Here is a 14852-nt window from a genome sequence, read left to right as displayed (position 1 = left end):
TGTTAGTTCTCACTCTCCAGTGTTCTGTATTGTTAAAAAAACTCTTGATGTCACCCAAATGAGGATGAGGTTCCCCTTTTGAGTCTGGTTCCTCTCAAGGTTTCTTCATCATGACATCTAAGGGAGTTTTTCCTTGCCAAAGTCTCCACGGCTGCTCATCAGGGATAAATACACATCGTTCACCTTAACTGTTGATTTCTGTAAAGCTGCTTTGAGACAATGTCTGTAGTGAAAAGCGCAATAGAAATAAACTTGACTTGACTTGACACTTGCATACAAGCACTTTGAACCCTGCACCTTGCATATATTTGGAGAAAAATGATCATTGCACTGCTTCACTTTAAACACCCTGCGCAAACGGTGTAATTCATGTCTTGATCTTTATATATATATTTTTTTTTTTCCAGCACCAGCACACCATGACCAATTTCCCAACCCACGGTACTTGGCAATAAAGATGTTTTTGATTCTGATATGGCTGGAAAAAGTCGGGCGTCCCTTTTGCCAAAAAGTGTTTGCTATTTATATAAATGTATATCAATTATACACGCACCCTTTTTTCCTCCACCCTATAAATCTGTTTTCAGCAAAGTTTTTATTTAATCATTTAAGTGGAAAATCTCTCAATCACGCTACACAAAGTGTTAATAATCATCGGCTTGACTAAACGTGTAGGCGTGTGTTTATCCTTCCAGAAGCCCAGTGCGCTGCTCAGGCATTCACAGCACCGAGTGTAACGCAAAACAATTGTAACACTACAGCAGACCTTTTCTGCAAGCGATACAAACCGTTTACTAACACGTTATTGTGAGTCGTTTTAACTTTCGAATATTTACTCAATTTATTCAGTTGGGTTTTTATAGGCCACGTTAACGAACAACGAAGAAGGATTTACCTTCTGGTGAGTAACTCCTGAAGATCTCACATCAAGTTCAAGTAACAAGTTCAAGATCATCCAATTATCATCCCTAAGTGGATATATTTTTCCACACCAGCACATCCCATAGTGTTTTATTTTTTAACATTCTATAATGTCTAATTCACCTTTTAGCTCATAAATTTGGCCAAAAAAAATATATATATACTATATATATATATATATATATATATATACGTTATTATAATGATACGTTATTTGTTTAATGGAGTCCGTGAATCAAGCATGTTCCTGTTTTTTCTTACTTTATAGCAGCTGTAAATATCATTCTCTTAAAAACAGTGTTTTGTTTCCAGCAAAACCAAAAATTTATTAAAAAATGTATCATATACAATTTCTGCATTTGGCGAACGCCTTTATCCGACGCGACTTACAATTATCTTATACTCCCAAGTACTTGAGCGCAACAGTAGCAACTCCCAGTGTTGAGGTTTGGGATTTAAACTCATGACCTTTTGATCAGATGTTGAACACCCTAACTACTGAGCTCCCCCTTCCCTTAAATAATGTATTATTGTGGTTGTGTACGATACAAAACTCTGCGACTGGAGACTCATTTCTTAAATGTATCATCTTACAGGAAACTTCACCATACGAACATCTTTATAAAAAGAATATCTGTGTTTTATTCGTCATGGACTATTTAAAGCATTGAACATCTGAGTCCCTGTAAAAGAGCTGTTGCTATGGGAACAAAAATGCATCTGAACGAGTGCATTAATACAGCTGCTGTTCTAGAGATGCAATCAAACCGTTTTGACCAATTAGAATCATTCTATATATATATATATATATATTTATCTTCTGCATTCATGTCCATTTATTACATTTGTACCCAGGACACAGTAGTGCTCAGGGGCCAAGGAGTGGCAGCTGGGTGGGATTTGAACTCATGACCTTCTGGTCACAAGTCCAACATTTTAACCACTGAGAACGTGCCTTTAAACAAAAAACAAAGAAAAGAATAAAGAGTAAAAAGAGTAGAAAGAACAGGTAAAAAAGTAGAAAGAAAGAGTAGAATGTATAGAAAGAAAGAAAGAAAGAAAGAAAGAAAGAAAGAAAGAAAGAAAGAAAAGAAAGAAAGAAGAAGAAAGAAAGAAAGAAAGAGAAAAAAGAGTAAAACGTATAGAAAGAAAGAAAGAAAGAAAGAAAGAAAGAAAGAAAGAAAGAAAAGAAAGAAAGAAAGAAAGAAAGAAAGAAGAAAGAAAGAAGAAAGAAAGAGAAGAGAAAGAAAGAAAGAAAGAAGAGAAAGAAAGAAAGAAAGAAAGAAAGAAAGAAAGAAAGAAAGAAAGAAAGAAAGAAAGAAAGAAAGAGAAAGAAAAGAGAGAAAGAAAGAGAAGAGAAAGAAAGAAAAGAAAAGAGAGAAAGAAAGAAAGAAAGAAAGAAAGAAAGAAAGAAAGAAAGAAAGAAAGAAAGAAAGAAAGAAAGAAAGAAAAGAAAAGAAAGAAAGAAAAGAAAGAAAGAAAGAAAGAAAGAGAAAGAAAGAAAGAAAGAAAGAAAGAAAGAAGAAAGAAAGAAAGAGAAAGAAAGAAAGAAAGAAAGAAAGAAAGAAGAAGAAAGAAAGAGAAGAAAGAAAGAAAGAAAGAAAGAAAGAAGAAAGAAAGAAGAAAGAAAGAAAGAAAGAAAGAAAGAAAGAAAGAAAGAAAGAAAGAAAGAAAGTAGAAAGAATGAGGAGAAAGTGTAGAAAAAAGAAAAAGAAAAAAGAGTAGAAAGAAGGAGGAGAAAGAGTCCCTGTAAAAAAAACTGTTGCTATGGGAACAAAAATGCATCTGAACGAGTGCATTAATACAGCTGCTGTTCTACAGATGCAATCAAACCCTTTTGACCAATTAGAATCATTCTATATATATATATATTTATATTTATCTTCTGCATTCATGTCCATTCAGAATCATTCTACTTTTTTTTATCTTTCTTCTGCCTTTATTTCTATTCATTTCTTTTGTACTCAGGACATTTAGAGAAAAACCAGAAACCATGTTGAAGAGAAGCGAGAGCATTTGTTTTTATGGGGGATTTTCTGAGGAATTCACTGAACATGAGAGAAAGATTTGGATGGAACCGATTGTGAAGTGCACTTATGAGTTCTGCATGCTCTTCCCAAAAAAACAAAAAAATCCATTAACACAACAAGAAGTGAAGAGTGTTTGTGCTGGTTTTGTCCTCAAGAACTCGCTGTTGTTCAATTGATTGACACCTCTCTAGAAAGTGCTGTGTGTGTGTGTGTGTGTGTGTGTGTGTGTGTGTGTGTGTGTGTGTGTGTGTGTGCTTCCAGATTGCTTCCCCCTCCACATCCCGTGACCCCTCTCTGTCTGTAAGTGCTCATCAACCCAGCAGACACGCATCACAGCAAGAAGCCATTTCTGCCTGAATAAAAAATCACAGTGCATGCTGGGATATGAATAAAGAGTCTTTATAGGGACCTTATCCTTTTTTTTTCTTTCTTTTTTTTGTCCCTTCTTCCGTTTTTTTTCACATTTGGAACGTTCTGACTTCCTCATTTGACTGGCATTAGGGTTTCTCGACTCACGCCGGAACGGTTTATTGAAAGAACGCATTGAATATTTGCTTCATATTTGGTAGATGCTCTTATTAAAAGCGACTTACTGATCATTTATCTCATTCATACAGCTATATGGGGTTGAGGGCCTTGCTCAGGGACTTCGTGTAGCAGGGATTTGAACTCATAACCTTCAGATTTAAAATCCAGTGTTTTAACCACTAATCCTAACAACTTCCCCCCGAATTTACACGTTTGTTGAAGATTGTGTTGAAGATCCACAATTTGGTGATCATGTGCTTGTAATAAGGGCCTCCACTCTCCTGGGAAGATATTCCACTAGACTTTGTGGGGATTTGTGATCGTTCAGACACAAACAAAGACGCAGGCACTGATGTAGGTGACGTGACGAGGCCTGGGGAACCTTCACATTCATCTAAATGGGTTGAGAATGGAGGTCTATAGCAGGAGATACTTTTAACCAACATAAAGCCTATCTTCATGGAGCTGGCTTCTACCACAAAGTTGGAGGTCCATGGTTGTACAGAGGGTCAGCCATGATACAGACAGTTAAGGGCCTTGCTCAAGGGCCCCAAGAGTGGCAGCTTGGCAAAATCATCAGCATCTGTTGTTACCGCAGTAACACTCACATGACCACCTCGTTTTGATTCTTTCCCAGTGAAAACATGTGGATTTTCCCCTCTCATGCTTTCAGTGTTGAATAGTTTGTCATGTTTCTCTGCGATTAATAATGTGGAATAAGGACTTTATCAGTAATTGTTGCAGTGAGTGTAATAGTGCACACCAGATCACAATAATAAGTGTGGAGAGGAAAATCAGGGCTATAAATTCATTTAAAAATGTCTTCTTTCATTTTCTAATAAAAACAGCAGGGGTAAATCCTTATAGTGTTTTAAAAGGAAATAACCGAGAATGGTCCAGCGAGGACTGTTATCCATTTATGATATGACTGAATACACAGTAGTAAGAGAAATAAGTAAAAATGTGCATGTTGGGTTTCGAAATCTACTTAAAACAAATTGCAGGTTGTTTAAAATTCAGCTCAGATTGATTTTAAAGTGCTCATGCTGATCTATAAGGCCCCTCATCACTTTTACCCGGCTACACTCCAACACGTGGTTTCCGCTCCTCCCATTCTGGTCTTTTTAGAGAAGGAAGGAAGGAAGGAAGGAAGGAAGGAAGGAAGGAAGGAATGAATAAATGAATGTACTTAGGCCCTGCATGTCACTTTTAATCGTCTACACTCAAACACGTGGTCTCCGCTCCTCCCATTCTGGGTTTTTAGGCTACGTCTACACTACACATTTATGTTCTAAAACTTTGAAATTCTCTCCCCATTGTGATTAGACAGTGTTTTTCAAATCTGCTCTTAAAACTTCCAGGTGTTTGCGGGTAATTTTTCTGCTTGGTCAAATTCCAGCCACACCGAGCTGCTACTTCTGGGCCCCTGAGCAAGGCCCTTAACCCCGTAACTGCTCAGGTGTATGACTGAGATAAATGTTAGATGCTTTGAATACGGTCATCTGCTAAATGGCGTAAATGTAGTATGCAGGTTGGTTCCCGGTGATGTTTCATTTGCATGTTTTGACTTGTTCACATGTGCTTTTGTGTATGTTGTGACTGGTTTTAGTGTCGCTCCTGTCCTGTGATTGGTTTTCTACCTCTCTCAAGCTTTCCTCTCTCTCCTCTCCTGCACAGTTCAGCGCTCTCAGTTCTGTGGCTCTTATTTGTTAAAGTTATCCATAACAGAAGCGACAGTTTGTGCATTATTGAAGCTTCAGTTGTGCTGACTTCTCACAATTAAAGTGTTCCACTTATATTTATATTACTTTCACCAAAATCTCTTTTCTTTTCTTTCTTTCTTCTTTTTTTATAAATTTTTAAATACATAATTAGGGATGGAACAATTCCTTGAGTAAATTCAGTAATTTGAATACAAAAAGGCATTCATTTGCCCTGATGCTTCGTTTAGTCCATTTAACTACACACGGAGCACTGTGTTTCCCCACAGACCATTATTACTGACGCACCAACAGATAAACTCTGGACCTCTCAAAGGTCTCATTTATAAATGTGACATACACACAAAACAGAGCTGGAAATGTGCACTTTCCATGTGTGTCGCCAGTTCCCCTTCTCGCCGTCTGTGTTTCCACATTGTGAGTATTTTTTTGTATAAATCACAACCTTTGCGTGTAAAGTGGCGTACCCACGTTTTGAACCACGTTTTGTTTGTATGCCACGGTTATAAATGAGACCCCTGGACAGGCAACACAGAAGACGCTGAGAAAGAATCCAAATTTTGGGATAATTTCAATCTAAAACAAAATAAAACTATGTACAGTGAGTTGAACTTTTTTAAAAAGTTATTTAAAATTAATTCTTATATTTTTATTAGTATTTTAAACTGATATATTTGTATTTGCCTTTTGAGGTAATATGGCAATTAAATGCACTAAATGGGTTTATTTTTTACAGATTGCAATAAATTTAGCAATAAAAATTTAAATGTTTCTAAAAACCAAAAAACGACTTGATTTTAAAAGACCCGTCTTATTTGCCCTTGTTTATTTAGTATTGCTGTAAAATGAATAAAAAAGTACTTCTTATCCAATTACTTGATTAATCGATGGACTCATCGTTAGAATACTCAATTACTAAAATAATTTATAGCTCCACCCCTCGATACAATGCAACGGAATCTCAATCAAATGACGGATTTTGTGCTAAACGAAAGTTATCGTCCAAACCTAAACGATAAATGAGCTCAATATGCGGAAAAAGATTTTCATTTTGGCGTACCGTAATCTACATGCAAGTATAGAGCACCTCTATACCTCTAGAACGCTCCACGATCGATTGGTTCATACACCTCGAGGGATCGACTGCTCTATTTATACATGGACATTAACCTTTTGAGACTGAGTTGGTGAAGGTGCTTTAAACCTGTCACAGGTTCATTACAGCACAGTGAAATTCTTTCTTTGCATATTCTGGTGATGTTGAGAAATTGGGATCAACCATGATACAGCACCCGCGGAGCACAGAGGGTTAAGGGCCTTGCTCGAGGGCCCCAAAATTGGCACCTTGGCGATTCTTAACCCCCAAACTACAAATCAATAACCAAGTGCCCTAATCATTGAGCTACCGCCTCCCCTTAACAATTAGCATGATGAGACAGGCTAATATTATATAGCACATGAATGGACCTGCTGATTAGCATGCTAGTCACGCTAACCTAATGTGCAGCACTTAACAATTGCATATGTACTTGGTTAGAAATGTCAGTTGATTTATGTAAAATGTTTTATCGTGACACTTCAAGTCAAAGCTCTCGGATCGTTTGTCGTTTTGATGTAAACAGAGTTTCCATTTAAAAAGCTGATGGAAGATAAATCCGGACGGAAAGAATGTCGTTGAATTATCCCATAATTTCCTTCTTTTTATAAATACTTTTAATGCAATTTTGTGTAAATTGTGGTGTATATGTCACGCAGAACATTTGTCGGCAAACGATTGAAAAAAAAATTTATAAATTATATGCATATGACAAAAACATTGTGGGCGTGTCCCATGTAAACATTATGCATATGCAAATCTCTGTAAACAATTCATTGCCTGAGATCTACTAACGTATGATAGAAAGATGAAGTAAAAGATATATAGAGGATGATGCTGTCGCAGCTGATGATCTCGTAAATGTCGCTTGTAAGCCACATACGATCGGCTCAATAAATATTGGCACCCCTGGTTAAGATGATTGGGGAAAAATGGCTACTTTAGCGACCAGGTTTGGCTCACTCACAAGGATCTCAGGCTTGTAATAAACATGTCGATTTTCAGAAGGTGTCTTCAGTGCCTGCGTTTTGTACAGGCAGAGGTAAAGCTGTAGAGTAAGTCGCGTTTTCCCCCCCGGGGACGAAAAAGGGTTGGGGTTGTTGTGCTTTACAATATTTGCTGTATTTTGTGAATGAGAATATGAACGCGTTTAAAAGCTGCTACGATGTACAAAGTGATGACAGGAACTATTTCAGGTGTTCCTCAACATTAAAAGTAACTTTGAACTGACAAAAAAGTGTAAAATGGCAGCCAATTTCATGTATTTGGTGTATAAACGAATGGATAAGTACCCCCATTCTACACAAACACCTTTTCATACTAGCGAAAGCTTCTTCAGGGTACGGGACATAAACGTGGGATTTTATAACATCTGCAGAAAACACATTATAACAAAACACGTTAAATAGACTTTTTCTTCGTATTATACAGAAAAGAACAAGCATAGACGTTTCCGAGAACTGATTTACAATAAACCAAAGGGTGATTTTCTTTTCTTTTTTTTTTTACATAATATACAACGTTACTGTACATACTGTATGGAACTGTTTCCCAGACAGGGGTTCAGAGGTTTGTTTGGGATTTTGTCTTGATTCCATGTGACCCATTTGTTAATTCTGGTCAAAAACACAGAGTCAGATTCAGATGTAACAGTCACGCAAACCTTTGTCAAGTCCGAAACTCCATCAAGGTCATATCCTACATCTGCTTAGCGAACATGTCTTAAAATACACATGGTGAGTCACTGGATAATGACTGTGTCCTGTCTCTCCTTGTCACCTTTATGTTGGAGAACGCACAAACAGGCACACTGGTTTCCGATATCACTCGCCGCTGACCACAAGCCCTACAGCTGCGATTATCCACTAGCGCTTGCAGTTCACATCTGACATGGTCAGAAACATCTGCTTCGTGACCTACAGCCAAGAAAACGCCTTCAGAACACTCTTCAGCTTGTTTACATGAACTGCTTCGCAACGTCCTTCATACTGTCTGGAAACAGTGTCTGTTTGTTGATTTTTTCCTTTTTCGAATATTCCAGGATTTTTTTTATATCCCCTTTTCAAAATGTCCTTTCGACCTCCTTCGGTAGATCCACAAATGTAACCTGTCCATTTTTCCTTTTCAGTTTTAAAGAATATATAAAATTGTCAACCTGCTTCAGTGTTCACTTTTGTCCTCCATCAGCGAGTCCAAAAATAGCGTCCACGCTTGCGCATCCTACAGCATCCCAACCTCCCGCTGTGTCCTTTTCAGAGTCACCTTTCTACTTAACAGAAAAAAAAGCCCCTTGAAAGATGGCATGTGGTTTCATCCTTTTTAGAGGTTCTGGAAAAAAAATAAAACCTTCTCCGCATAGGGTCCAAATCTGGCATCGACCTTGGCATGTGAGTGTCTAAAAAGCCTGGTGTTATTTCAGAACTTCAGGGCCTCGTGTACGCCGACGGCAGATAGTCTCCGGTTGATGTTGCGGTATCGACACCGCAACAAGTCCCAGTAGGTGGATCGCAGGTCGCGATTAAAGAAGGCGTAAATAAACGGATTGACGAGCGAGTTGGCGTAGCCGAACCACAGCAGCGTTCTCTCGATCCAAATCGGGACGCAGCTGCACTCTATGCCGCATATAAACGGCCTCGCTGTGGTCAAGATGAAAAAAGGTAGCCAGCAGATGGTAAAGACTCCAAGGATGACGCCCAACGTCGTGGCAGCCTTCTGTTCACGCTTAAAAATGGACATGTTCTGGCGTTGGGGGCTGAGGAGCCGAGAAAGAGCCACACATTCCTCGGCCACCGGGTGCTGTTGCGTTTTCAGCCCCTGCATCCTCACCGACTCGAAACGGTGCTTGGCCCCGCTCTTTCTCGCTGCCTTGAAGATCTTGTAATACATGAACAGCATGACGAGCATGGGGATGTAGAAGGCCACAGCGGTGGAGTAGATGGTGTAGCTGAAGTCCTGGCTGATCAGGCACACTCCCTCCTCGTTGATGTTCTTTGCCCAGCCGCAAAACGGCGGGAGAGTGATGGATGCCGACACCAACCACACGCCGAAGATCATCTTCGCCATCAGTTGACCGTTCTGGCGCGCTGGGTAGGTTAAAGGTCGTGTGATGCCCAGATACCTGTGTTTGGGGGAGAAAAGGATAAATCAGCATAAATCTGAAAACAAAAAATACAAAATCGAGTCTTTAGAAGAATACCAAATCAAACGAACCTCCCAGGTTTACTTAATACATATTCATACTGTAAATACATACAAATATATTTTTAAGCATCCTTTCAAGTTAAAAAAAAAGTGTTCATTATGCCATTAAACTGTATTGTTCAAGTGGGAAATACACAGTATTTTAAGAATACCCAAATAGACTTTCTAATTAACATATACACGACCAAGCATAACACACTGATCATCTCCTTAACATGGCATCTGTTAAAAGGTATGATATACAGGGTGGTAAACGAACACGTGTTAAACATTCTGTAATTAATGCAGTTCTGATAGGTATACATTTATTATTTAATTACTGAAGAATATATCGGAAAGGTGACGTCCTTCTTGCTCTACGTACATCCGGAGCCTCTCCTCAAGTTCTGCATCAGATATACCGACATTTGTTCTGGCACAGTTGCAATTTCTTCACGAATGGCAACTTTTAGCTCGTCAATTATACGAGGCTTTCAAACATAGACTTTCAGATGTGAACCCCAAAGAAAGAAATCACAGACAGACAAATCTGGTGAGCGTGGGGGCCAAGGGACATCGCCGAAACTCAAGATTACGCATTGAGGAAACTTTTCTAGGATAACTGACACTCTATCTTGTTGGAACCACATTTCTTTAATGTTCACCCCTAAACTTTGAAGTTGTGGACGCAAAAGGTTGCGTGTCGACTGGTAATGTAGCCTCTTCCCTTTCAAAAAAGTACATTCTAATAATCAACGAAATTGACCCAAATTTAGAGCACGATGCCTAGTGGAGCGCCGAGGACTCTGTAGATCCGGCCTTCTCACACTCTTAAATTTCCTGGAGTCTAAGCCGTACGGGGAAGGGAAGTTAATTTCCTCTAAATAACTGATTCAGTTGTGCCAAACGACCCATCAGAGTATTGTGTCACCATCATCGATCACCCAATCATGCGCAACATTGAACCGCCGATGGAAAAGGCGTTGGACAGTAACAACAGAATCATTATTTCTAAATAAATAAATAAATAAATAAAGGCTTGACTGCAAAAACTTGATGCTCCATGTTTTACTGCACCATGGCTACTAAAAATGAAACATCTGAACTACTTACAGGTGGTTTTTGGTGGTCGCTGACCTCCCCCTTCCCAACTACTACCCATTTCAAAAACATGCATTCTTTTTTTTATATATAAACTTATGTCTTCTAAATGATGAAAAAGTCTCATTACTGGAGTATTAATCTCAATTAATATAAATGATAAGTGTAACGTATGGTCCAAATGGTGCATAATTAAAGGTCTGAAAGCAAGAAGATGCAGCCGAGTTCCTATTATCAACTTATTAACCTCAGTTGTTTAGTAGTGCAGTAATATGATGTGGTTTAGGGGTGCATGGTAAAGACAGGTAACCCAGAATTGCTACAATATGGTAAAATCGTCTTTCTTCTTATATCCCATATTACTTGATCTGAGTCTGCACACTGGAGCAGAAAAAGTCATGGGCTTTGCAGTGGCAGCTTTGTGGTGTAAAGGCCTTGAACTCATGAAGCTGTGATGCACCAAAAAACTGCTTTTCAAAACACCCACCTCACATTAGTTGCTGTAAAAGAACTAACATGAAGATGTCAAGGTTAAAACCAGAGAGATGATGTACACTAATTGTACATTAAAATTTGCATCACATATTTAAATCCAATTAGAGCATGATCTTTCTGAACATCCTGAATGACTGGTTGGCTTTAAAGCTTTAAAGATTTACGAGTTGTAACAGTTCAGATTGTTCAGCGGAAGCCAATGGGTTGTATTTTTGCCACTTTCTTTTGCATTTCCGTAATAGGGGAGCCACCATTCAGATTAGTTTGAAAAGTCACACTGAGTCAGAACAGGCTGAAGGTCTGTGGCAATTTGCTCACTTGAAAGCTCTAGTACTTTCACCGCATTAGTCGCTCTGAAAAGCTAAAGATGAACTTGTCGAAGTTGAAAACCAGCGAGTAAATGGGACGAAATACACGTTTGAATTGGCATTGAGTATTTTTTTTAGCCTTTAGTATTTTTTCATTCTATTTTTTCATTTCAGTCTGTTAAAAAAAGAAATACAGCATGAGCAGTCTGAACGTCCTAAAAGCCTGATTTGTGAAATCGGCAATGTTTAGGAGGTAACTGTACAGATTGTTTAATGGAAGTCAGTGGCTACATTAAGTTTCCATAACAGAAAAGCCATAATTCCAGTTAGTTAGAAAAGTCAGACAGTCCAATTTAGTGATTTGCTTCGGTCCATGTCTCCATGAAAGCTCTAGAAGAAGTACGTTCACAACACTAGCATCTCAAAAACTTATAAAAGTGTTAGGATTAAAACCAGCATATTACTGGGCTGAAGTTAACATTTACATTGGTGTGAGACCTTCCTAACACAAACAGTATTGTACAACCTTCAATAGGTGTTTCTGAGTCAACAAATGAAAATGTGAAATGGGTCAGTATAAATTCTGGGCTTTATGCAGTAATGGTGTGTTTGTATTCCCACAGCGAGCAGCTGATGTTAATCTGGGATGATCAGTGCCTCAATTTGTCCACTGCAATCCTGTCCATTTGAAATCTTCAATTTCTCTGGGGTTTTTTCCTCCTGTATTTCTCTTTTACATGATTGCTTCTCAGTGAGAAACTGCAGGATGAAAATAGTTTACTGTTATCCCATCTTACAGTGTAATTGTCTCAAGGGTTCTTCTGATTCTTCTTCTTCTACTACTTCTTCTTCTTCTACTTCCTTCTTCTTATAATTATTATAATTATTATTATTATTATGAATTAGCTATTGGGTTCTAAGCAAACTACACTAATCACCATAATCAAACTTTCATTCACATTATGCAAATTGCCTACTGCTTTCAGAAAATGGCAGTAAATGTCCTGCTTTCCATATTTTTAGTCTTAAATTTTTAGAAACCCACGTTTTACCATTGCAAATCCTGATGTGGAAACAATGTTTGGTTTTGTGAACATATACAGCATCGTAATTTGTCCAAAATGTGAAATCGGCGGAGCAGCGCATCGCTTTCCTGCGAGACTGCGAATGAAAATATGCAATAAAATCTCACACAAACACTTCCAGTCAACTCCCTTTCTCTTAGTGGCATTAGAAAATGAGTGTGTATCCCCGGGCTTTTATACTTTAATGTTTCTTTGCTTCCTACCCAATAAAGTGGACCAAAAAGTGCTTCTGTAAAAAAAAAAAAATTTTTAAAAAAATTTAAAAATAAATAAGAAGGCCCATTTACAAGAAGTGGGGGGGGAGGGGGGGGATTAGAAATGCAAAACTTCTCTAATAGGAATGTAAATCTCTTGTGAGTGTTTACTTGCTCTTGGTACATCCTTATAAAGCAGAAATGAGAAACCTGTGTTAAAATGATGAGGGAAAAAATTTAATATTTATGGAACATTTTGTCTTGCCAGCTCCAATAAGGCACCCAGGAATCATTTTTGACCTTTAAAAAAAAAAAAACCAAGATATACTGTATATTTTGTCCAAAATCTCCTGTTTCCTTGGTAACTACTTTCTTAAACATTATTCAGATGTTCCCATATACTGGTCTAAGATTATGTGCTTTTTAAATGTCTAATTCCATATTGAGTCCCCATTTGTTCTTATTATAACCTCCACTATTCTGGGAAAGATGTTCCACTAGATCTTGTGGAGAATCATTCAGTCACAAGGGTGTTAGTATAGTCAGGTAGTTATGTAGGTGAGGTGAGGAGGCCTGGGGTCAGTGTTCAATAGGGTTGAGGTCAGAGCTCTATAGTGGGAGATCTTCCACTCCATCCCATCATTGTCATGCTGGAACAAGTTCTCCATGCCTAATTTGGCCCTAGTGCATCCAAAGACGTCCTGTACGATTGTGTTCCTCCAATTTTGTGGTAACAGTTTGGGAAATAACTACCTATGGCTGGAAAAGGCAGGTGTTCCAATACTTTTCCATACTGCGTATAACTCCGACCTGTATTAATATTCCAGGACACTGCAATAAATATGCTTTAAATATAAAACAGTGAGACCGGCTTTGTTAGCCTGACAGCTCTAGTGGAAATCAACAACGATCAGGAATAACATTATGACATTATGACATTATAACATTGTGACAGTTGAAGTGAAAAACACTGATTATCTCTTGAAGATGGCACCAGTTAGTGGCTAGATATGTTTATTAGGCAGCAAGTGAACATTTCGTTCTTAAAGTTGATGTTAGAAGCAGGAAAAATGGGCAAGCGTAAGGATTTTAACGAGTTCGTTTAACGACGTCTGGGTCGGAGCGTCTCCAAAACTGCAGCTGTTGTGGGATGTTCCTGGTCTGCAGTGGTCAGTGTCTATCAAAAGTGCTCCAAGGAAGGAACAGTGGTGAACCGGCGACAGGGTCGGGGGCGGCCAAGGCTCATTGATGCAGGTGTGAAGTGAAGGCTGATCGGTGTGGTCCGATCCAACAGACGAGCTCCTGTAGCTCAAACTGCTGAAGAAGTTCATGCTGTTAATAATCCTTACTGGAGGTCATCCAGCCTTCCTCCATTCACCCCTCATTTCAATCTTTGCCAATAAATACAATACACACATCAGTGTGTTTCGATTTTATATTTAGTTCTAATGAAATGAGGGAATTGATCAATAAGACATTTTCCGATGTTGTTCCAAGTTGTAGCGAGAGATACGTTTCCTGTGATTCAGAACTATTTTTATCTTGAACTTTTCATCTTCCTTTCATAACTGAAGTGTGTGCATCAATACAAACATACCTTGGGATTGATTTGAGATTTATAGTTCTTGCAAATACAGTCCTTTTGTATTCAACTTTGTGGGAACATCATTGCTAGGCAACTAAAATGTACAAGCCTGGCACACAAGCATGCTAATTGCGAGAACATTTTTCCAGGTAGCACACCGCTGATTATTTGTTTATATGGACAGTGTTAAAAGACACAGCAATGAGAGAAATCAAAGTCATCAGTAAACATGGTGAACACACCCACAATTGAATTTAATGTGGGTAATTACTGTAATGTTCCTTTGAGCACCACTGCTGCTATGTGAATATGATGTATCACAACACTACAGAGACCGAAGCGTGTACTGAGAGTCACATAGAGTAGAGATTAACATGGCAGAGGTAGAGCTGCAATATTGAATTGCACAATATGTGCATTGAAATGCATTGTAATAGCGGTGAATCGTGTCGCACCGAATCGGTAACTCCTTCATATGTATCTTTAATGTATCGTATCGTCGGCTATGATTCAAGATTTGTGAATCGCATCAGCCTCAGTCATGGAGATGCACATCCCTATTAGCAGCCTTCAAGAAAACCTTCACAGTAAAGGAGGAAGTGAGTAAA

General features: G+C 38.5%; 1 protein-coding gene across 1 annotated transcript in view; it reads right to left on the bottom strand.

Annotated features, from left to right (window-relative positions):
* Window positions 1-6943: 6943 nt before the first annotated feature.
* Window positions 6944-14852, bottom strand: part of htr7c (5-hydroxytryptamine (serotonin) receptor 7c) — a 50434-nt gene continuing 42525 nt past the window's right edge. Inside the window, exon 2 of the mRNA XM_046841201.1 lies at window positions 6944-9414. Coding sequence (XP_046697157.1) covers window positions 8712-9414 — 703 coding nt within the window. The 3' untranslated portion in view covers window positions 6944-8711. The remainder of the gene's footprint in view (window positions 9415-14852) is intronic.

This window comes from Silurus meridionalis, chromosome 27 (assembly GCF_014805685.1).
Source record: "Silurus meridionalis isolate SWU-2019-XX chromosome 27, ASM1480568v1, whole genome shotgun sequence".
Classification (NCBI taxonomy): domain Eukaryota; kingdom Metazoa; phylum Chordata; class Actinopteri; order Siluriformes; family Siluridae; genus Silurus; species Silurus meridionalis.
The sequence above is the reverse complement of the archived record's forward strand: the minus strand, read 5'-3'. Positions and strand labels throughout refer to the sequence as shown.